The sequence below is a fragment of the Pleurodeles waltl genome, chromosome 9, assembly GCF_031143425.1.
Source record: "Pleurodeles waltl isolate 20211129_DDA chromosome 9, aPleWal1.hap1.20221129, whole genome shotgun sequence".
NCBI classification, from domain to species: domain Eukaryota; kingdom Metazoa; phylum Chordata; class Amphibia; order Caudata; family Salamandridae; genus Pleurodeles; species Pleurodeles waltl.
In genome coordinates this window covers 19,660,393-19,684,793 of record NC_090448.1, presented here as the reverse complement: position 1 = coordinate 19,684,793, position 24,401 = coordinate 19,660,393, and the positions used below count along the sequence as shown (strand labels likewise).

The 24,401-nt window shown below is 45.1% G+C and overlaps 1 protein-coding gene across 1 annotated transcript in view; it reads right to left on the bottom strand.

Annotated features, from left to right (window-relative positions):
- Nucleotides 1-22,189, bottom strand: part of LOC138258855 (coiled-coil domain-containing protein 3-like) — a 136,634-nt gene extending 114,445 nt beyond the window's left edge. The window contains exon 1 of the mRNA XM_069206147.1: nt 21,063-22,189. Within this exon, the coding sequence (XP_069062248.1) occupies nt 21,063-21,418 (356 nt within the window). The 5' untranslated portion in view covers nt 21,419-22,189. The remainder of the gene's footprint in view (nt 1-21,062) is intronic.
- Between the last annotated feature and the right edge of the window lie 2,212 nt (nt 22,190-24,401).

Here is a 24,401-nt window from a genome sequence, read left to right as displayed (position 1 = left end):
ACTGCAAAATGGAAGCTAGGGAGGTTTGTTTCACGTCTTTTGAGAAGAACTTTGAAAGTGTCACATCTTCACTGGAGGTCAGTAGTGTGGCGCCCGATCACTGCCTATGTTTCACCACAATATGCCTAAGGTTGACCATGAGCTGTTTGACTTGTTGTGATGTTCTGAATGTGTCTCATGCACAAGCCGCGCTGGACGACCCATGTCTCTCTTAGGAGTCTTAGGTACAGCGAGTGGTGGCTATTCATAGTGAGACCACTGTGACGAGTACAGATGTTTTTGTTATTTTTGTCTTTGGTTCGTGATAATTGAACAGCGCTTGGAGGTCTAAGCCGTAGTTAAGTGTTTGGGTGTCTTTCTCACCATGACCATTCTACGGAATCTCCACCGCAGAAGCCAGGCAGATTGCTCAGGTCTTTGGAGCACATTTGGGACCATGGCGATGGCTAAACCCATTTTGGGTTGGTTTATGAGAACAATGACAATGTAGACGTAAAACAAGCAGGTGGACCCTACCTGGAACTCCGAGGTGAAGTACCATATTAATTAAGGCAACACACCCCCAGGTCTGGGAGGGGACGATGTCCTCTTGAGTCACACTTTCGTCGAGAGGACACCGTGATGGTGTAACTAAGTTGATCACACTGGAGTCATCAACCTAGATACACCGGCACAGTGGTTGTTTTATGTCTATATTGTGTTGTAATTTTCCCATCCATTAGAGATCTTGTGGCCCTGATGAATGCCCAAGACCAGTTAGGCTATTATAGGGGCAGAAACATGTTGGCCTAGCTGATGGTGTGAGTCATTTTTCTCATGAACCAGGGTTCTGCAAAGTCGATCCTGGAGAGCCGGGTCCATGCCAAGTTTTTAGCATATCCACATTTAGACAAACGATGTTTCAGAAATCTACATTTTTCTAAATGTGGAAATGCTAAAACCCTGGCATGGACCCGGCTCTCCAGGACCGACTTTGCAGAACCCTGTCATAAACCATCCCAAGATGGTTTTAGACGTACCTGTGGTCCTGAATAAATAATTTTCCTGCAAGCAAAATTTCATTTGGAATTTCTTTTTGTGAGATAATTCTTCCACAATGGTGAGCTTCCACAATTTGTTTTCCTTAAAAATCATATTCAGCTTTTTTGCAGGATTTTGCATGAGATATTTTTAAAACGCACAAGGTTTACAAAAGCCAACTACACAATTTTTGCACACCACAAATTAAAAACAGTAACCAGCATTTTCAAAAGGCTCCATGTCTTTTAAATACAAGGGGGGTGGGGAGCACACTGACTTTCATCCCAGCACCATTCACCCCATTGCATCCTGGTAAATGCAGTCCACTCACTACAAAGGTTCTGTAGTTTCTCAAAAAAAGTTGGTGCAGGTGGTACGGTTATCTCTAGACACGTGTTTCTGGGTTTTGCACTTCACCAGTAGAAAGCAGAAGTAGTAGAGAGCAGAGAAAAGTCATCTGGGGTTGTGAAATGCTGCGATGAGAGGCAGTGTCCCCCCCACCCCAACCCCCGGCCACATGTTTTACACTGAGAAAGTGAGACAGTCAGATAGACGAGGGGAGAGTTAGGGAGAGAAAAACAAGAGACAGAAAGAAAGAGACAAAAAGTGATAAAGAATTCTACATTTCCATACTGGAGGTTTATTTAAGACATTCAAGACTCCCTCAATACTTTCATCCTCCAGATTGGAGACACTGTCACCACCCTTTAAATGCACCCAGTCGTGCCTGAAGCGATGCCGAACCACAGAGGGGCATTTTAGGCCTACAGACATACACAAGCCACATCAAACTTCAGAATATATAAATATCTCTCGAAAAACCACAAGGCCAAGGTCCCCGAAGAAGGATAAGTCCCTGCGCAGTTCAAACTAACCTATCTTTGAAGATCACTTGCTTAGATCCAATTGCTAAAGGACCACAACACTGCTGCATCATGCTGCCAACTTCACACAAGACCCACATCAGTCAACATGAATTATTCTTTGTGACACAAAGAGTTCCAACTCAGTTGGACTAGTGATTTAGGGGTTGAGATGTTTGACAGGTGACTCAAACACCCCTTTTTGCAGGTTTGTTGCTCTTGAGGTCTCATTTACTTTGTGGTGCACATGGCACACTCTGGTGATATAGGACATTAGAAGATTTTTTATTATACTTATTTTTCACTGTGTTAGAGTACCCAAACTTGGTCATCGGTGAGGTGTTGAAGGGGTATCAGTGAAAGAAATAGAGAAAGGGGAATATTCATGCACAAATCGATTTCATATACTTCGACATCAAACACCTAAACAGCACAGTTCAGAAGTATACAGTTTACAGAGGAGTAACGTGTTTTGTGTGATGCTTGGGGGCAGTCAAGATGGCATTGACATTTTAAGCAAAAACCTACAAAACCATAAAAAAATAAAAAAATGGACAGGTTCAAGAGTTTTCAGCTCTTCTTAATAGGTAGTAATGGTATATGCCTGGTGGTACTGGGCTGATGCTCTGCAGTCCTCAGTATTGGGGACCACCAAAGGTGGACTTTGACAAGCTCAAGCTAACTTCGAGTGAGCTCTTTCTGGGGCTTTTATGTATGATATACAGAAGGTTCTGCCTTAAGGGTTATGTGGCCCTACCAGTGGCCCTGTGACTGCAGAATTCTGAAAGAACGGTATCTGTTCTCCATGTCCCACGCCAAGAGTAGGAAGCTCATGAGAAGCTATGCTGGACTGGCCGTTCCCACATACCGTGCATTACCCCGGGAGGCTGCAAAGATGGGGGACCGGTTTTGTTACTGGGGGGTTAGTTATATAGCAGTGTAGCAATTTTAAAAGCACGGAAGAGCTCCTTGTATATCCAACAGTTTTCAGGCAACAATAAAAGTGCCACAATTGTCTAGTGGCTATTTTCATTCATCCAAGGTAGCACAGAGGGTTAATATGCCTGCTGCAAAGAACATGTACTATTCAGATCACATTTTTTTTTTTTATGCATATCTCAGTGGGATACTGCTTTTGTGACAGAGATCCTTGTTACTGTGCAGTTTATAAAATATGATCATAATTTAGCACAGTCAGCTATGAGCTGCCATCAAAGAGCTGCGTACAAGCTGCACAATACAGATTAAAAAGTTATGCCTTCCCCCAGTCTTTGATTATTCTAATTTTACTAAAAAAAGGGTTTGTTTGGGTAGAAATAAATTCTTATTAGTAAAGTCAACCCTAACCACTGTGTTACGTTCTGAATCCTGAATGTATGCTTCTTCAGACCAAGCACTCTTAAAAAGTGCCTCCCAGTGTGAATGACATGTGAACCCTACACCTTGTAGTCCCCTTTGTCTTATGTAACATTTTCTATACATAGATTTATACATGTATGATTCACTGTCTCTCTATGTGTGTGATGTAATGTTCTCCAATACCCTACGCTGGTAAGAGAGGCGCTATAAAACAAATGAATGTTAGAGAGGGACTATGGAGAGATGAGAGGCACTGTAAGAGGGTAATGGTGAGGGAATCATCGAAGCCCCAATAAAGATTGCCATATCCTGGTTCACTGTGAGGTCATCATTTACAGTGCTTTAAAAAATAATAAAATTGAATATATATGTGTTGTAGAGTGCACTCTTTCTGTCATTTTCCCAAATTTTCTTGAGGAGGGCGGGAGGGGGAGAACCCCCAAGCATGATTGTAGGGGTCAGTGTCACTCACTGTGCACCCTATGGGGGCTGGTCTGACAAAATTTGGAATGGTTGCTTTGGGTTTCCAGTCCAGCCCTGATGAGAAGGAGCATTAATGGATACCAACGATGATCTATGAGTGTCATTCTGAACATCTTCCCTGCTCCATGTCGATCCTTGAAGCACAGAAATGATTAAAAAACAACAAATCAATAACTACTCACACTTGAGCCAAAACTTTAATTACAAAGAGGAGTCTGGGCCAAATGACACCAGTCGGGAAGAAAAGGAACTAATTGTATATGTCAGAATCTTTCATTCTTTCCAGAGCCATTGGAGCACAATCCAACAGAGAGAGACACATTAAGAATCTGTCATTCAAGTGCAGTGGCTTTTTACCAGAACTCATAAACATCATCAAAGAATTCGGTCCAACAACTTCACCCAAAGCATGGAAAGTATCCATCACATTTTATGGAACAGTAACACATGGGGGACAGCCTGGCATGTGCGTGGGCATTTTTATGTTTTGTGTAACTAAAAAATACTCCGTTTACAAGCCAAGGAGAAACACATATCTGGCGAACATACAAACCACAAAACATATTTTTCAAACACCATAAAAGGAAGCATATGTCCCATAGTCAATGCTGTATGCCACTATAAGCAAATAAAAGGGAACAATAACAGATAGTTGGTGCCAAGTGTGAACAACAGTGGAATGATAAACACAACCCTCACTAATAGTTGGGTTTTATTTATTGCTTTGAGTGTTGGCACCATAAAGTGGAAAACACCTTCAACCAGAGAGGCTTTAAGGCATGAGCAAAGTGGGCTGTGGTCCAGGGCTCCAGCCTTCCAGGGGCCCCTGATAGAGCCAGCTCTGTTCTGTGGAGAGTCTTGTCCTGAGGACCTTGAATAATTCTTAAACAGATTGTTTTAAACACTGTTTTCCTTTGTTTTTAATGTGGTTGATGTGCAAGAGCCTATTACAGACATTTTCCCAAAAAATCTTGGCCCATATTTATACTTTTTTAGCGCCGCATGTGCGCCGCTTTTTGACGCAAAATGGGCGCAAACTACATTTGCGCCCATTTTGCGTAAAAAAACGATGCACACGCGGTGCTAAAAAAGTATAAATATGGGCCCTTGTGTTTATGTTTCATGCAACATCCATAAAAAAGTTTCTTTTAGATCGAAAGATTACCTCACATATGAGAAATGGGAGCGCATCACATCACTGAAATTATTTGCAATAATATTAGTGAGCGGCTGCTGTCTTAGAAAATTGAAAACAGTTGCCACTATCCCTGAATATTAGATGTAAACAAATTTATAATTTGAACCAGTGTGCCTGTGCACTGTCAGTGACCTGGCCAAAGAGGGCATGAAAGAGCTGAAATTGGATCATAAATTCAAAACTGTTCCAAACAGGGGCCCCAAAAGTATGTTTGGCCCAGGGCCACCAAAAGCCTTAAGATGCCCTTGTCCTTAATCAGTTATCATTGTGAGCTACCATTGAGCGTGGTGTCCACATAGGACCATTTCTGTTATCCAGGGCGTCAATCAGTCAAAAGCGTCAGTGATGCTTCAATTTACTGGATTTAGCAAGTTACTGAATAATGGATAGGGGGAGGGGAAGAGGGAAGGGTGGAGGAATGAATAGAAGAGAATAGGGGATTTCCAACAGCTGGTAGCAGAATTAAGGGGGGGGGGGGGTAGTGGAGGAAAATGAAGGGTACAATAGTACCACCAACAAAACTTTTGTGAATTTATTGCAACAACTGCAATAAAACCAAACACTCAGAAATACATCATTGGAATAGCCGTTGTCGAGGCACACAGGCCCAAAGTGTCACGGATGGGTGGTTGCCCACTGTGGAAAGACTACGCTTATTTTGGTTACTTCTCATATTGGGAACCATGATAGTTGACCTAACGACAGGGTTTCTTCCTTTGATGTCGGCTCTTGGCGACGCGAGCTGTGGTTGCGTCCTTGGGTGTTTCTCGTTGTTCCTTCCCTAGGGAAACCCAGCGACTGAGGTGACATACCTACTGTCTACCTTTTGCAGAATCTTTAAAAAAAATACTCTCTTCCAGCCAACTCTATTTGTGAAGTTTGTCCAAAAAAGTGCACATGATATTAACATGGATGGATCTACCTTAAAGTCTTGGGAATTCTGTATAGCGAGAAAAGTGTATTTATACCCAATCGTTCGTTCTGGAAAGGAGTGGGCACTCATTAATGGTGCCCCAAACGTGATAAATGTGTGGAAATCCCTTTTCTGCTGATTTATCAGGTGGTGTATTTGTATCACATTTATAAAGTGCCTTCACTGTGTGGCTAAGAAGTAAAAACAAAACCACAGCACATAACTAGAACTCCGATTTCCTACCAGTAGAAAGTGAAACTGGTGCTAAATCTGCACAAATCCACCCTAAAAGGGTCGCAGAAGCGCTATTTCCACAAGTTCCTCCTATTTTTGGTGTGTAAATTGTTAACATACTGCAGTGTTGGTACATTGTGTCTGTAGTAACATAATGTTTGCTTTATTTGCTTTAGGAAACTTACATCGGTTACCTTTTACAAGTGTCTCCAACCAGTAGATCGTGATCTACCAGTAGTTCCCAGATACCTTCAGAGTAGCTCTCAAACTTGAGTCCATTTGTAAATATGCACAAGGTCACATTTTTCTTTTAAATTTAAGGGAAGGCTGTGTCTATTTCACATTATTATCTTCAGGCTGAAGATAGCAGGGACTGATAAGGAGCAGTGCTGGAGTCAGATTAATGACCCAGGGCAAAGAGGTGAAGAACTGAAGCACTGAGGTATTTGCATCTTACATAAAAGTCCTTGTTAACTCAACATTGGAGGTGAGAACAAAATTACTTTCTCAATGCTTTTAAATTTGAGAAAATTAAAAATGAAAAGTTACCTTATCATTAAGTTAACTTTTCTTTTTAATTTTTTCAGTTTTTTTTTCAAAGTGTTGCATTAACAGGCAACAGGCCTCTTTGCTCCCCGTGGCCAATAAAACACTGTGCCGTATTTATATCTGAAAAATACACTCATTTTTTAAACAGGAGAAATATGAATGGAAGAAAAATGTTCCACATTATCAACATTTTTGCATTTTAACTTTCTCCATAACTGTGTAGAATCCAGCAGTAAAACCCCAAGGATGCAAGGAGTGTGCAAAGCCTGGTTTGCCTCAAGAGATTGTGAACGCTCACATTCTCTTGACTCGGTTTCAATTTACAAAATCTTCTCTGATTCTATGTCAGGACTGGAGGCTCTGATTATGCTCCTATTTCTACACTTTATTTTTTACAGCAACCAACAAAAATACTTTATTTAAAAAAACTACATTTCCCAGTAGAGCACATGACCAACAATAGAGTATCCCCCTATAAAACCTGGTGACGTGAATACACGTCCTCTATCTTTGCTGCTCTGCAGCCAGTTAAGTCATGAATTTTATCTTGAGCTAATTATCTGTTGTAATGTGCTTTGATTCACACTGTTAATCGCGCTGTGTTTGCTTCGCGTGGTCGATCGCGCTGTGTTATTTAACTTGTTCATTCTTGGTCACTCCTTTGTTTTCAGGGGAGCGCTACAGCCTCCAGAGGCCGCGAGGCTCTCGCGTACCTTTTTCTTGTGTGGAGCGGGAGAGGAGCTGATCGCGGCCACCATCTTGTCTGGCCACGATCCAAGCGTGCCAGTCCTTCAGGACTGTCAGCTGCACGTGCGCATGCGAGCTAATGCCTCATGTATTTATTAGCGGTGAGGAGGCTTGGGAGAGCGTTGGGCAGTGCGCTTCACCGCTTTCTGCATAATTTTTCAAGCACAAGTGTGTCTGTCCCCTCCTCTGTGCAATTTGTTGGCTCCTGACGCCCTGAGTCATCAGAGTGTGTCCAGGGTAGTAAAATCTGGCATAGGCTCTGCCTAGAGTTATTTGGCAGGTGTGTCCCTCCACTTTTTAAAGCATATTTCCCCTGCAGGGGCCACACTCTCCCTTGATCATAGCTTTTGGCTATTTTTTGCTCAAATTGCTGGGTGATTTTACCTTGAACAGGCATTATGGCCCAATACGATCCTTATGAGGGTTATGGAGGCGAAGGTCAAGAGTCTGGACCTTCGTTTGAGGACAGCCTCGTTGAGGCACTTGATTCAAATGTACAGCTCTCAGCCAATAAGGCCTTGACTAAGGCTTTAGGTCCTCTGACTTCTCATCTTAAAGGTTTTGCGCGCCAACATGGCTGGCTTCCCCCTCCTTCCTGCCTCAGAGTCCATTCCTCAAACTGCCAATCCATCTGGGGGCAAGGCTAAAGGCAAGTCACAGGGGAAACGTTGGCACTCGAATGCCTTTGAACAAATTTCAGCTTCTATCATGGAAGATCATGATTATAGCCAATTGCAGCTGCAAACTTCAACTTCAGATGATGTTTTCGAATATCCAGTCCCTGTGGGGTCAGACTCCTCTTCTGGTGATGCATCAGAGAGCGATCAGGGTGACGCTTCGGGCCCTAGTAAGAAAAAGCGTCAGGATCGCAGATTGGATCCTGGTCCAAGCCCCGCAAAGGTGCTTACTTTTGACCCCACAGAGATTGTGCACCCCAGGTCCACCAATTGGTCCCCCCTGCCGGAGGTCACTAATTATGTCCAATCTCATCTTAGTCAGGGCTTTTACGAAGAGGTCATGGCAAGGCTCTGCTCTGAATGCCCCAGGGCCGGAAAAGTCTCAGATACTCCAGAGGTGGACCCAACTATGATTAACCTCATGAAGAAGTGGGCCAAAGCCCCCAAAAAGTGTCTCGACAGAGCCTGGCATCCGTGCCAGGACAAGTTACTAGATACGTCAGGACCTCTTACAAAGATCCTAGAACTTGGGTTTCAGGCTAAAGGCGCTGGTATAGCTGTCGACCCTGACATTTTGATTGGTTGGTCGCAACGCGCAGTCTGCCTGTTGGGTAACACCAATGTGGCAATGTCAACAGAAAGACGGAGGTCTATTTTGATGCGCATTGACCCTAAGCTTAACAAGCTATCATCTTCCGAATCTGGTTCAGTGGCTCAGGATCTCCTTTTCGGAGGTCCTTTTGTTAAGGATTTGGCAAAATTTGTGGCAACATATAAATACCTTAGATAAAGCACATTTGTTGCTAAAAAAGGTTTTTCGCAATACCCTTTTTGGAAAGGCCGGACGATTTAGGGCCCGTCCGTCAGGCCGTGGATTCTACCAGGGTTCCCCACGAGAGAATTTCAACCGCTCCCGCGGTAACTGGCAGGACCAGTCAGCTGACCAGACCTTCTACCCCTCCCGCTCTTGTGGAGGATGTCAGCGGTTCCACAGGGGCTATGGCAGAGGTCATCAGAGAGGCTCTGAGGAGTCAGGATATTCAGGTGAGCATTTTACCACGTTCAGAAGTGATATTGGGGTAGGGATTCAATATTTTGTGAACAATTGGATGCTGCTAACCCAGGATCCCTGGGTTATAGAATCCGTTCAGAAGTACAAACTGGAATTTTACAGTTCTCCGGTTCAGGACTCTCTTCCCCAGGATCTGTGTTTTTTCCCTACACGATCAAAATCTCATAACAGAGGAGATTCTCGGGCTGCTCCGGAAGGAGGCAATGTGCCTGTCCAGCCCACATCCAAAAGGTTTTGTGAGCTCCATTTTCTTGGTCAACAAGCGGGGAGGAGGCTCTCGTTTGGTGCTCAATCTCAAGACGTTCAACTCTTGGATACTTTACAGGCACTTCAAGATGGAGGGTATCCATCTCCTCAGAGACTTGCTTCAAGAGGGCGACTGGATGGTCCATCTGGATCTAAAAGACACTTAACTATTGGTTCCTATTTTCGCTCCCCACAGGTGCTTTCTGCAGTTCTTTTGGCAAGGGCAATGCTATGAGTACAAAGTCCTTCCTTTCGGTCTCTTGTTGGCCCCGTGGGGCTTCACCAAACTAATGAGGCCAGTGGTGGAAGCGCTTCGTGCCAGAAGCGTCCGGTTGATTGCCTACCTCGACTATCTCTTTCTGATGGCCCAGGACCCTCTTACGGTTACGCAACATCTGTCATGGACAGCTCAACTGTTGCAAGACCTGGGATTTGTAATCAATCAACTAAAGTCCTGTCTAGTCCTATCCCGATGGATGGAATTCTTGGGGTTCCAGATACAGTCTGTTTTGTCCCAGTTGATTCTTCCTCATCAAAAGATTCTGAACATCAAGAGGGAGTTGAGGTCGGCTTTGCAAGCCCAGACAATATCATTGAGATCAGTGGCTCGGATTGTAGGTCTTTTGGCCTCATCTATCCAGGCAATATTCCCGGTTCCCCTTCATTATAGGGCTCTTCAGTGTCTGAAGATTCTGCACCTGCAGAAGAGATTAGTGAATGCGTACCAGATTCAGCTGTCACAGGAGGTCATGATGGCGATGAACTGGAGGTTGAACCACATGGAAGCCTGGAATGGTAGGGCGATTTTTGGCAGCGCCCCGAATGTCATTCTAGAATCGGATGCCAGCAGGTGGAGCTGGGGTGCCAGGTGCGGTCCCCTCTCCACAGGAGGTCGTTGGTCGGAGTTAGAGCTTCAACTCCACATCAACTGCCTGGAATTGCTGGCCGGCTCTTTTGTGATCAGGAGCCTGTCCCCTGTCAAGACTGTTGCAATCTGTTGAGAATGGACAACATTTTGGTTATGCGTTATGTCAACAGACTGGGGGGTACGAGGTCTTGGATGCTGACAGAGATATCCAAGGACCTATGGCATTATTGTCTCCAGCATCAGATCTCGCTCATAGCGGAATACCTGCCGGGGTCCACGAATTCGGTGGTGAATTGTTACTCCCCTCATCTTCGGGATTTCAGCGATTGGAGACTACACCCATGGGCCTTTGCTCTTCTCAATCGTTATTGGGGTCCATGTTCAGAGGATCTGTTTGCTTCCCGGCTCAACTGACAGATTCCTGCCTTTTTCAGTTGGCGTCCAGGTCCAGAAACGTTGGAAGGATTGGTCCTCCCTCAAGGGGTATGCCTTTCGTCCTTTCAGCATGATTCCCAGGGTTCTCGCCCAGGTACGACGTCAGAAGGTGGACTTGGTGTTGGTGACACTTCTGTGGAGGGCTCAACCTTGGTTCCTCTTGATTCTGGCGATGTCATTTGATACGCCTCTCCTTATCCCTCATCCTCATAATCTATTGATGGACCCAGTAGGCCTTCCAGATCCTCTGATTCTCTCTGAACAATTGGGGTTAGTGGCCTGGAAGGTCTCAGGGGTGGATGGAAAGTGCCAGGCATTTTGCCACAAGCTTCAGCATAGATCGAACAATCCTGGTCCAATAGTACCCACATACTATACGCTTCGGCATGGCGGAGATGGGCTAGTTGGTGTGGTGAAAGGGATATGGATCCCTCTCAGGCAGAGGTCTGTTTTGTAATACATTTTCTATCCTCTGTAGCTGAAGCAGTGCTTGCTTATAGATCAGTAAATAACTACAGGCCCGCTATTTCGAGTTTAACGGTAAACCTATTGGAGAAGATTCTTTAGTATGTAAATTGCTCAGGGGCTTTCGTTTTTCCAGGCCTCCTCAGCCAAAATATACTTCCTTATGGGATTTAGATGTTGTACTTAGATTTTTGAAGTCTTGGCCTGATAATAGGTATTTGTCACGCAAACACTTATCGGCCAAGTTGACTTTGTTATTATGTCTGATTTCATGTAAACGGGTATCAGATGGGAGAGCCTTGGATCTCAAGGGTAGACAATTTTCTCTGGAGGGAGTATCTTTTTCTGTGTCTAAGAGAACCAAAACCAATATGAGGTTGACTTCTTACCCGTGTTTTCCTCAAGATTATAAGCTCTTTGTGGTACAGTGTATTAAGGCTTATGAAGTGGCTACCTGCGAGTTCCGGTTTGACCCTCAGGGGCAACTGCTCATTGCTGGCCAGATGGATGCGTTGGTTACTATCTGAAGCCGGTATTGATGTTTCAGTGTTTGGAGCGCACTCTGCAAGGGGCGCTACGGCGTCAAAATCTTTTTCATTAGGTTCCAGTTTGAATGAAATCATGAAGGCTGCAGATTGGTCTTCTGAATCTACTTTTAAGTCTTTTTACTACAAACCAATTGTGGATGGAGCGTCAGTGGTGGTTGCACAGCTTTCAACAAGCATAATCAGAGCCTCCGGTCCTGATATAGAATATAAAAATGTCTAGCTTTTGCGTCAAGAATTTTCAACTCTATTGAGGACACAGAGGTGAGGATTATCCCAGCCGAAGTAGATTTGTGCATACATCGTAAGGTCTAAGTATCACTGTTCAAGTTTTGAATGTTTCAAGTGTTAAGTTCTTCCCCCCGTTATGGCATTTATGTATGGGACTCTTTTGTGGAATAGTTTTTGTGGCTCTTCCTCTTTTTATTTATTCTAGGTAATGAGCAGAAACAAACTTGAAGTTAGACGGTTGATCGTTTTGGAATTCCTCATGTCCTCGTAGTCCGCATGTTTGGAATCGTTTTCCAGGATTTTCGAGAGGATCTGGATGGGCCTGGTTTCGGCCATCGTTTATTAAGGATGTCTAAGACTCTGGGACTGTTTGTGTTTGTTTGTTTATCTCAGGTTGGGACTTTGTTGAGTTTTCAGTTGCAAAGAAAGAGGACATGCATTCATGTCGCCAGGTTTTATAGAGGGATACTCTATGGTTTGTCATGTGTTCAGCATGTTTTACTGGGAAATGTAGTTTTTTTAAATAAAGTATTTTTATTGGCTGCTGTAAAAAATAAAGCATAGAAAGAGAGGCAAAATCCTCGCCGCTTTGTCCTTAATAGAATTGAAAATTCTTGACTCGAAAGCTAGAAAATGTTATATCCTTTCCTACATTATAAGTCAGTGATTCCTACCAGTAAAGGGCTGCATTAAATCTCCTTCCCTGGTAGGAAGTGGAACAAAACACCCCAATACATTATTGGGTGCAGGAAAAGAGGTTTCTGAACAGGGAAAAATGCTTTCCAAATTAGTAAACTATGAAGCAAATGTGCAATAGAACAGCAGACTGCCTTTCCCGATGCAGTTGTACTGTGCGCAACTCAAAAAGTCCCATGACATTCCAAGAAGTGCACCTGAAATCCCGTGACTGGCACTGCTTCCAGGCATGCTAGTGAGCAAGTGTGCACATTCTGCACTGGTGCATAGGAGTATTTCTACAGATAAAGATGCATTTGTTTCTAATGAATCATTCCCCACATATAACGATTACATGTTTAGTCGTCCTTTCACATTGTCACTTTCTTTGTGGGTGAAAGTGATGAGTGTTAAATGAAGTTATGTGTGTGTCTTTAAGTCTCTGTCTGTTCTTAACTTGTACCGGTGTTTTCTGGTGCTCAGCACCGGCACTTATTTTGTAATACTAGCACACATTTAGTACAGTCCATCACAAGATGGGGCAGTCAGTCTAATTCTTTAAAAAACATATACATGGCATCATAATTCGACCACAAGACATCACCGTCATCTCCTATGCTGATGACAAATCATCCTCTCCCTGACGGACAAGACAAAGTTCACTAGAACCATCTTCACCAACTGCACGACCATGGTAACAGGCTGGATGTGAACCAACTGCCTGAAGCTCAACTCCGACAAGACGTAAGTACCGGTCTTTAGTAGCAAAACCTCCCATTGGATGCCACTTGATGATTGACAGAACTAGGAGCCACAGATTATGCAAGAAATCTAGGGATCATCCTAGATGAGAAGCTCAACATGACAGCTCAAGTCAACGCAGTGCGCTTCCACATCCTACGCATGCTGCGACAGATCTTCAGATGGTTGCACCAGACAGAGCGTCGCATAGCACTCATTACCAGCACGCTGGACTAGGGCAACTCCCTCTGGATCGGAATCTCCAAACAACTCCTACACAGACATCAAACCATCCAGTACTCAACCACAAGACTCATACTCGACCTCCCATGCCACGCCCACATCACGCTATACCTCAGGGAGCTTCACTGGCTCCCATTCACAAACGCAACCAATTCAAACTTCTCACGCAGACATGCAAAGCCCTAAAACAACACAGCACCAGGCTACCTGAACAGCTGTCCACACTTTCAACCAACCCACCCGACACCTACGCTGGACCTCACACTCACTCACACACATGACCCGCGTTCACAAGAGCAAAGCTGGAGGTTGCTCATTCTCCTACATCATACCCAGGGCATGGAACAACTTCCCTCAACACATCAGGGCCTCCTCCCCACTTATTGATTTTAACAAGAAGCTGAAGGCCTGTCTCTTCATATAAGCACCTTGAGACCACACACCTACACACCTTGTTCAAGTGCCTGGATTCCCTCTGGGGCGATTAGTGCGCTATGCAAATCAACAAAACATAACACTTCTCGAGGCAACCTATTTTTACTCTGAGTGCCACAGCATGTGACTTTACTACAGAGTCTGGAAAAAACAAATCCAAAGTGCCCATGGTGCACACAAAAGAGGCCATGGAAGGCAGAATATAAACAATCTATCACGGTGACTTCACTTGGCATTCCTATAGAGTGCATCATTCCCTCTCTTCCAATACAGACCTCTACTCCAGGTCATTGTGGTTTTTGTAGTGTTTTTAATTATTCCGAGGAGATATATGATTTATGTTGGTTTTTTTATGTCATAATTTCAAGCTCAGGGCATAACATTCAATTTGCTCATTAAGGACACCACATACTAAGTTTAGCACAAGAATCCAATGTTATTTGGTGAGTCTTGTGATCGCCACATGAAAAGGGCCACATGTTGTTCATAAGCCACTTCCTATCATCACAGGAATAATTTTTATCACAAAATATTCAGCAGAAGATTGGCTAACGCCCCTTCTTCTGATGTAGAATTAATGTTGGAAATCTGACTAGCACACAGTATTAATGTCGCTCGTACATATTGCAAGTTACATTTACATTCTCTGCAACTTTCTGCAGTTCCTGATTTGTGTCCTTCATGAAGCTTGCAAATTTTCCTATTTTTTTCAACTTCTGCATAGCACCATTTTTGGGTTCTACTTCAGCAACCCCAATTTTCTGGCAAGGGGTGAGCAGCTGAAACCAGCAGAAAATGAAATCGATGGGATCTTTTTCCTTTGACCATAAAGTAGGAGACTCAGGTTTTCACTAAAATTGGAAGTATTTGACCATTTTCTTTGTAATTTACTCAACAATAGTGGAACTGTTTTCTGGTGAAACCAGATGCATGTTAATATCTTGTGACTTTACCACAGCAGAAACTGTTTTCCACTGAAATGGTGTGGGTGTAAATGTATCTCTGGAGTTTTTTGAAACTAGATGGATGTGTACGAACATTTTTGCAAAGTCCACTTAATTAATTCTTCTCACCATCACAAGAAACTGTTTAAATATTGTAAGTCATAAAGTGACCTTAAAAAACTTTAAAAAACAGAGAGAAAGATGACAATGGAGAGGGCAAGCATTGCAGATATTTTACACACAGTCAACTTCCTCTTCCTGCCTTGAATTGTGTCTGGTCATTGTTGATTTATGAAATTTTTACCTGGGAAGCATAAGAGGGTCACAGCGTCTGTTGTGAGTCTGCTGATGACCTGCTAGTTTTTTGTAAAATCATCCCTGTGTCAAAGTGAGAGGGCAGGAATAGCACCAGATCTATGGTATACGGTGCATTCTTCTCCTTTCCCCTGAGCTGGTGCTGTGTTGGCAGCCTAGCGCCAACGCAGGCGCCCTTGCAGGGGTGTCTGCGTTGCATGCAGGATGGTCATTGTGCAGAAAGGAACACCTTCCTGCACGCAAACAATCCTGGGAATGCTGGACTAGTCACTTTGTCTCTTGTGCCTTGTTTTGCTTATGTGATGATGGTTCATTCATAGCGTTTAACAATGGTGAACATTGGCACTAGGGTCAAATATAAACAGTGCTTTAAATGGGCAGGTACTGTCTAGTGGCTGAGTACCTGCACTTCGTTCATTTGCAAGGGAAAGTATTTGCACTTTTTTACACTCCTGGGGCCTGATTCACAAAGGTAAACTTATACTTTTGGTCTAAACTTATACTTTTGGTCTAAGTTTACCTTTGTGAACAAGGCCCTAAGGTTAGACCTAAAATCTAACTTTACTCTTAGTAAAGTTAGAGTTTTGGTCTAAATTTATACTTTTGGTCTAAGGTTACCTTTGTGATTCGGGCCCTAAGTTTAGACCTAAAATCTAACTTTACTCGTGGTAAAGTTAGACTTTTTGTCTAAGCTTACCTTTGTGAAATGGGCCTCTGTATTATATTTAAATGGGAGAGTACCAGCGCTTCTCACAAGGAACCAGGTACTCCAAAGAGTGAGTACCTGCACCTCTATAGTTCCATTTAAAGCACTGAATATAAAATATCTGCGCTCGTTTTGGCTCAAAGTGGGGAGAGGGTGAAAGGCGGTAACAGGTCTGCTGCAGAAGCCATGACACTGAAAAAAGATGTATGTCCTACAACTGTGATGTCATCACCACATGCTGTACCACTTAATCCTGAAAGGATGAAATGCAAACATATTGTGACCGCAGAAGTCTTACTGAATTAAAGTTCTGGCGTGTGACACATCCCATATTTCACAAGACAAACGCAGAATGTTAACATATGGTGGAGTGAAGCTTATGACCAGAAGAGTTATCGTGACGTTCCTCCTGTAATTTTGTTTACATTGTATGTTAATGCAACGTGTAACTTACAGAGAGAGGAAAGGCCCTCTGCAGAATTTTATGGAGAGAGATTTAGAGTTTTTGAACTGCGTATTGTGGAAGAAAGAAGATGGGGAGGCTAAACTTTAAAAAATATAAATACATAAGTAGTATATATCAATTATTGGAAAGAGGAGGATAGAGAGAAAGAGATTTAAACGTCACATGGAGATGATAAAGGTAATAGATGGAGACTTATATAGCACTTTATTATGAAAGTCTGAAAGCCATTCATTACCTATTTCAATGGCGCTCATTCTATCAACCTCAGAAGGATGAATGATTGAGTGCATCTGCAGGGATCTGAAGGTGCAGTATTTACTTTATACACATATTTCTGCAGTGGGTGCATTAGTCTGCTGAGCTATTTTGCTACCATTGAAGAACATGAGGGCAACTTTTAAATACCCCAACAGTATAAGTACAGTAGAGGGGAAGGAGGTGCAGCTCAGAGACAGACATTTATATACCCCAACAGTATAAATAGAATAGAGTGAGAGTGGGTGATATGAGAGAGGAACCTTAAGACCAAAAGGAATAAACACAGATGAGGAGTTGAGACTCGGAAATAACAAAAGGACGTTCTTCATAAAAGGCTGTGAAATGCACGGAGTACCTTCCAGCCACGGGTTCGAGCAAGATCAGGACACAACTCAGTCATTCATTGCAGATCAGTGTTGTAAAGTGAACACGAGTACGAAGAGCACAACAAGTACAACAAGAGCACAACAAAGCAACAAAATACAGAATGACAAGACAAGGGTGTGTGATGAAACCAAATAATGCACAATCCACCAAGGAGAGAAGGGTATGACCAAGTGATGGTAAGCAGTATGATAAGGCGATGATGTACAGCATGGTAAGCAACAACTTCCAGTATGACAAGACAACGGCATACAGTATGACAAGATGTCAATATACAGTACAACAGATGCACAATATGAGAAGGCAACGGTATAGAGCACGACAAGGTGGTAATATACAGGATGACAAGGCAATGATGCACAATACGACAGGGCAACACCATACAGGATTACAAGGCGACGACACACAGTGTGACAAGGTGAGAATGTACAGTATGACAGGCTGCACAATATGACAAGCCGGCGACAGAGTACAACAAGGAAATAATGTACAATATGACAAGATGACAACACAGAATGGGAAAGGTCTGATGGGCTATATAACAAATCAAAGATGTACAGTATGACAAGAGGGTGCAGAATATGACAAGGCGATGACTAAAAGCAATATAAGTTATGATAAGGCGAGGACGTAAAGTGTAAGAAGGAAAGATGCTATTAGCTAAGGTAATGGCAATTATTGTCCCTCAAAGGAAGTTACAGTATCATATGACAATGGGGTATTTTATGATATGACAATTTTACAATGTACAGAGTCACAAGGTTATGTCAAGGAAATACCAACGATCGTGGCAAGGTGTTAGTGTACAAATGACAGGGAGACGGGGTACAGTATGAAAAGTCAATAGCAGAGTGAGAAAGTGATGATGTACAGTCTGACAAGACAACTGTGCATGATTGATGAGCAAAATCATGCACAATACAACTAGGAGTCAAGGAAGAATTTGAGAAGGTGATGACATTCTGCATGTCACAAAGACAGCATACACATTGTCAGGGTGTAAAGTATGCTGAGACAACAATGTACAACATGACAAGGCAACGCGTGACAAGGGATTGCTGCACAGTGTGGCCAGGGGAGGGCAGAGGTGACCCAGTGATGGTGCACTCTGGGAAACAGTGAGAAGATGCTGCTTGGAAAGGCAGGGATGTGCATCATGTGAAAGGCGATGACATGTTCTATGACATGGAGGATATGTACTCTATGATAGGAAGATGTAGACTGTATCCAGAGGATGAAACATCACCTGACAAAGAGACAACATACAGCAGGACAAGGTGAAGATGTACAGAAGGGCAATGGAAAGAGGTACTCCTTGAGTAGGACTGGATATACACCAAGGCAAGATCAGAATACACAGCCTGGCGAGGTGGCAGAGCGCGGCAATCAGAAGGAAATAAAGTACTGTACGGCAATGGTGCATCACATAGGCGATGACGTATAGCATGAAAAGGAGATGAAGAATTGTAAGGCAAATGATACGTCATAAAGGCGGTGATGTATAGCATGAAAAGTAGATGAAGTACTGTACAGCAATGATACATCATACAATAGGACAAGGCGATTCACGTACAGCACGAAAAGTAGATGAAGTACTGTGAGGCAATGATACATCATATAGGCGATGACGTATACCATGAAAAGTAGATGAAGTACTGTACAGCAATGATACATCGTATAGTAGGACAAGGCGATGATGTATAGCACAAAAAGGATATGAAGTACCGTATGGCAATGATACATCCTATTGTAGGAAAAGGCAATGACGCATAGAATGAAAAGGAGATTAAATAATGTACAGCAATGATACATCGTACAGTAGGACAAGACGAAGACGTATAGAATGAAAAGGGGATAAAGTACTGTACGGTAATGATACATCATACAATAGGACAAGGCGATGACGTATAGCACGAAAAGGTGAAATAAATACTGCACGCCTATGAGATGGGACATCATACAGGAGAGCGAGAGGATGGCCCATGACATCAGGTGAGGAAGAGTTCTACAGCAGTGAGATACCATAGGGTAGGAAACGGCCCTGGCAGGGCATAGGAAGGTGATAATGTATAGCATGAAAATACACCATCAAATAGGTGGTAGTTGAGTGCTATGAGGCACCGTAGACCATGGAATGATGATGATGTACCATGAAGACCTAAGATGTAGTAAATACAGCACGCCAACCACTGAAGAACAGCAGGACAGCACACTGACGTACCGTAGGGAGGAGGTGACCTACAGAGTGACAGCACACTGACATGTACGTAGGGAGGCGGTGACTTACAGAGTGACATGTACCGTAGGGAGGCGGTGACGTACAGAGTGACAGCACACTGACGTACCGTAGGGAGGAGGTGACGTACAGAGTGACATGTACCGTAGGGAGGCGGTGACGTACAGAGTGACAGCACACTGACATGTACCGTAGGGAGGAGGTGACGTACAGAGTGACAGCACAGGAAGGATGTGACGTACAGAGTGACAGCACAGGGAGGATGTAACATACAGAGTGACAGCACAGTGTCAGCACAGGGAGGAGGTGACGTACAGAGTGACAGCACAGTGACAGCACTGGAAGGAGGTGACGTACAGAGTGACAGCACTGGAAGGAGGTGACATACAGTGTGACAGCACAGTGACATGTAGCACCGGAAGGAGGTGACGTACAGAGTGACAGCACAGTGACAGCACAGGAGGGGGGTGACGTACAGAGTGACAGCACAGGAAGGATGTGACGTATAGAGTGACAGCACACTGACGTACAGTAGGGAGGAGGTGATGTACAGAGTGACAGCACAGTGACAGCACAGGGGGGAGGTGACATACGGAGTGACAGCACCGGAAGGATGTGACGTACAGAGTGACAGCACAGGAAGGATGTGACGTACAGAGTGACAGCACAGGGAGGAGGTGACATACAGAGTGACAGCACTGGAAGGAGGTGACGTACAGAGTGACAGCACTGGAAGGAGGTGACATACAGTGTGACAGCACAGTGACATGTAGCACTGGAAGGAGGTGACGTACAGAGTGACAGCACAGTGACAGCACAGGAGGGGGGTGACGTACGGAGTGACAGCACAGGAAGGATGTGACGTACAGAGTGACAGCACAGTGACAGCACAGGGAGGAGGTAACGTAAAGACTGACAGCACAGTGACAGCACTAGAGGAGGGTGACATACAGTGTGACAGCACAGTGACATGTAGCACTGGAAGGAGGTGACGTACAGAGTGACAGCACAGTGACAGCACAGGAGGGGGGTGACGTACAGAGTGACAGCAGAGTGACAGCACAGGAAGGATGTGACGTATAGAGTGACAGCACAGTGACAGCACAGGGAGGAGGTGACGTACAGAGTGACAGCACAGTGACAGCACTGGAAGGAGGTGTCGTACAGAGTGACAGCACTGGAAGGAGGTGACGTACAGAGTGACAGCACAGTGACAGCACAGGAAGGGGGTGACGTACAGAGTGACAGCAGAGTGACAGCACAGGAAGGATGTGACGTATAGAGTGACAGCACAGTGACAGCACAGGGAGGAGGTGATGGACAGAGTGACAGCACAGTGACGGCACAGGGGGAAGGTGACGTACGGAGTGACAGCACAGGAAGGATGTGACGTACAGAGTGACAGCACAGTGACAGCACAGTGACATGTATAGTAAGGATGTGACGTATAGTGACAGCACAGGAAGGAAGTGACGTGCAGAGTGACAGCACAGTGACATGTATAGTAAGGATGTGAAGTACAGTGACATGTATAGGAAGGAAGTGACGTACACAGTGACAGCACAGTGACACGCAGCACAGGGAGGAGGTGAGATGGAGTTCAGTATATTAAGAAGATGAGATAGGGGTTAACAAGGAGGCATGATATCACATACAATGTATGGAAGTACCCCGTGGAGTGGAGGCATCACACCATAGGCCACGGAAGTGACCCCTCCACGGCAGATCCGCGAGCCACATAGCGCCAAGCTCACCTGAGGAAGAAGTAGTAGGCGCTGTCCTCCAGCACGGTGTAGGAGTGGCAGGGGAAGTAGCCCAGGCCGGTGAGGTTGAGCCGGGACCCGGCGGGCACCTCCAGCATGCTGCCCCAGCCCTGGTCGCACAGCAGCTCGATCTCGGCGGAGTAGAAGAGGTCCGACGAGTACTGCCAGGGCAGGTAGTTGTGGACGCTATAGGTGTCGCGATGTAGCGCCAAGACTCTGGCGAAGACGATGGTCTCCACCAGCTCCGCCCTGCAGGCCTCCGTCTGGGGCCGCCAGTCGTGGGGTAACTGGCACCCCCGGAGAAGGGCGAAGAGGGAGGCCAGCTGGCACAAGGCCAGTGCCCTCATAGTGCCAACCAGCCGAGGCAATCCAACAAACAGGGGCAAAAACCTCGAACTCCAGTGAGGGTTCAAGTCCGAGGTCCTTCAGGAACGGTCCGGGTAACTGCAGGCCCCAGCTGAGATGTATGTATGGATGAATGAATGAATATATGAATGAGTGAATGGATGGATGATGGATAGATGGATGTGGCTGCGGCGTGGGTGAATGATTTAATGAGTAAAAGAAGGAATGAGACGAGCTCTATCGTGCCATCTGCAGAGTGAACCGCTTTTTGGCCTCGAAGCCCCCGTTTTCTCCGGGGACGAACGTGGGCTCCCTCCGCCTAGACCCGTGATGGCAGTGACTTGGTACTCTCAATCATTTCTGACCTTTTCCCGGAGCGCCCATCCAGTCGCAGCCTCGGGCTTCGAGCATCCTTCAGAGCAGGCCAGGGACAAGTTTAAAAAGAAGATGAACACCTACACCATAAAGAGAAGGCTGACGATGAAACAGCTCCCAGGGCTGGCGCGCGCTCTGTCCTAGCAGCTGGTCACTTGGTTTGGGCATGCATCCTTCTGTGGGTGACTGGGACCCCCCAGACCTCTCGCACACCCCAGGCACTGCGCTGTCTTGACGGGGGATGCTGTCCTGGGGCACGGGGGCTCCTGCCCACCTCCCACCACCCTGTGAGGGCAGCCCTCCCTGCAGGACAAAGGAGATGCTTGTGGCGAGGACCACAAGTGAGGCTGCTCTGGGCTGGGCCTCGTTAGAGCCCCTGGAAGGCTGCATATTCCTAAAAAAAAACACCGAGGATCAGTTTTCCAAGCCTAATGTTCGCTCGGGAAAGGGGGTGGGGGTTCGCCCACTTTCAGCCACAGTGGAAATGAGATTTCCCGAGTCAGCATCTCTGGGAGTCTCACGAACAATGCAGTTTTGAAAAGTTGCCCTGGGATGAGGTGATGGGACAACATGTTTGATCTTCACCAAGAATTCACGTACAGTTAAATTGTGGATTTTGTGCTTTTCATGGGCTTTTCTAGGAGAAAGAAGAAACAGAATTCTTCAAATTGTTTTCCCTCAAATTTCCAAAATCTGCATTTATTAAGTGGTTACATAAAAGCAAGGTTTAGAAGACACTCGGTCCGTGTTCATGTTTTTTTGGCGCAGCACAACGCATCGAGTCCCCTTGTTATGCCTTGCTGCGCTGTGTGAGGGTGAAAGGTCAGGAATGAGCCGTATTTACCATAATAAGGCGCACTCCCTCCCTCCCTTCCGCTGGCGCACTTTGGCTGCCTAGGACCAGCGCAGACCCCATTGCCTTATGGCAAACATGCCCTGTTCAGTGCTTTAAATGGGCCGGTACTATCCGGTACTGAGTACCGGCACTTTTTTATTTTGAGAGGGAGAGTACCTGCACTTCTCCAGAAAAACGTAGTACTTTCAATTGGAGAGTACCGGCACTTCTCAGAAACAATTCTATTTTTCCATTTCAAGCACTGGCCCTGTTGTAGGTGGGATTGTTTTTGTGCAGGAATGGACACCTTCCTGCACTAAAACAATCCTCCCATGCTTTTGCCCCTCTCTACGTGTGCTGCTGCAGAATGCAACACACATGGAAGGAAGAGAAAACAATATTTATCCCGCCTGGATTTCTCCTCCTTCAATACAAGTCAATGGGGGAAATACTTTCTCCCGATTATTTTTTGCGACCCCCCCCACACTTTGCTCTTTCAGAATGCTGGCATGTGTGCTAAACTTTCAGCAACCAGTGACAGGCTGTGAGCAGCTGAGGGTGGGACAATGGGACACCAGCGGGATGTCATCCGGGGTCACAGCGTGTGTGATGTCACTTCCGCCACCCCTGGCACTTGCTAAATTGGCGTTTGCACTGGCTAAATTTGCTCTTTCAAAACACTGGCTGCGGGATATGCCCCACTGGTACTCATCCAATCTGCTCTCAGCTTTTTTTTTTTTTTTCAGTTATATTTTTTTCACATTTGTTGAATGTTAGGTGAGTCCTGCTTCAGAGCAGAATAGGACTTGGAAATAAAGTGATGCACAAAGTATAAATACTGTAGAAAGAGACTGGCGAGTGCTGCAATCTAGAGCCAGACTCGATCAATCAATGAAGATTTATAAAGTGCAGCAGATCATCGGTGAGGGTCTCAAGACTAGAGCCAGGCTCGATCAATCAAGATTTATAAAGTGCAGCAGATCATCGTTGAGGGTCTCAAGACTAGAGCCAGGCTCGATCAATCAAGATTGATATAGTGCAGCAGATCACCGGTGAGGGTCTCAAGACTAGAGCCAGGCTCGATCAATCAAGATTTATAAAGTGCAGCAGATCATCGGTGAGGGTCTCAAGACTAGAGCCAGGCTCGATCAATCAAGATTGATAAAGTGCAGCAGATCACCGGTGAGGGTCTCAAGACTAGAGCCAGACTCAATCAATCAATCAAGATTTACAAAGTGCAGCAGATCACCCGTGAGGGTCTCAAGACTAGAGCCAGGATCGAGCCACAAGCGGGCTCAGCTCAAGGCCTTATTGGAACCTCAAGCCCAAAATGAGTCAAGACTTCATGAGACGCCTTGTGGCCTAGTAGCCACAGCCACTGACCATGCAGCCTGGAGCAAGAACTGAGTGCAGGGTCAGCCGGGTCCAGTGGTTGACATGGAAATATAGAAGTGCAGGTATTCAGCATCTGAGTACCAGCTTGCTACTGAGAAGTGCCAGTACTCTCTCATTAAAAGTATTGCCCCCTATTCTGACACTCTCCCTTTCAAAGCAAAGAAGTGCAGGTACTCAGTACCTGTGAGTACCTGCCCATGTGAAGCACTGGACTGGCCTATTGGGCAAGCTGGCAGTGCCTGAAGGGCTTGTCTGACAGGTGAGTGTGTGTGATATTGTTTGCATCTGTGGACCTGTGTTATTATACGGCTCACACATGCACTCTCGCTTGCCAGAGATATTGTTTATGAGAAGGGGCTTGGAGCCCGCCCATTGCTTTC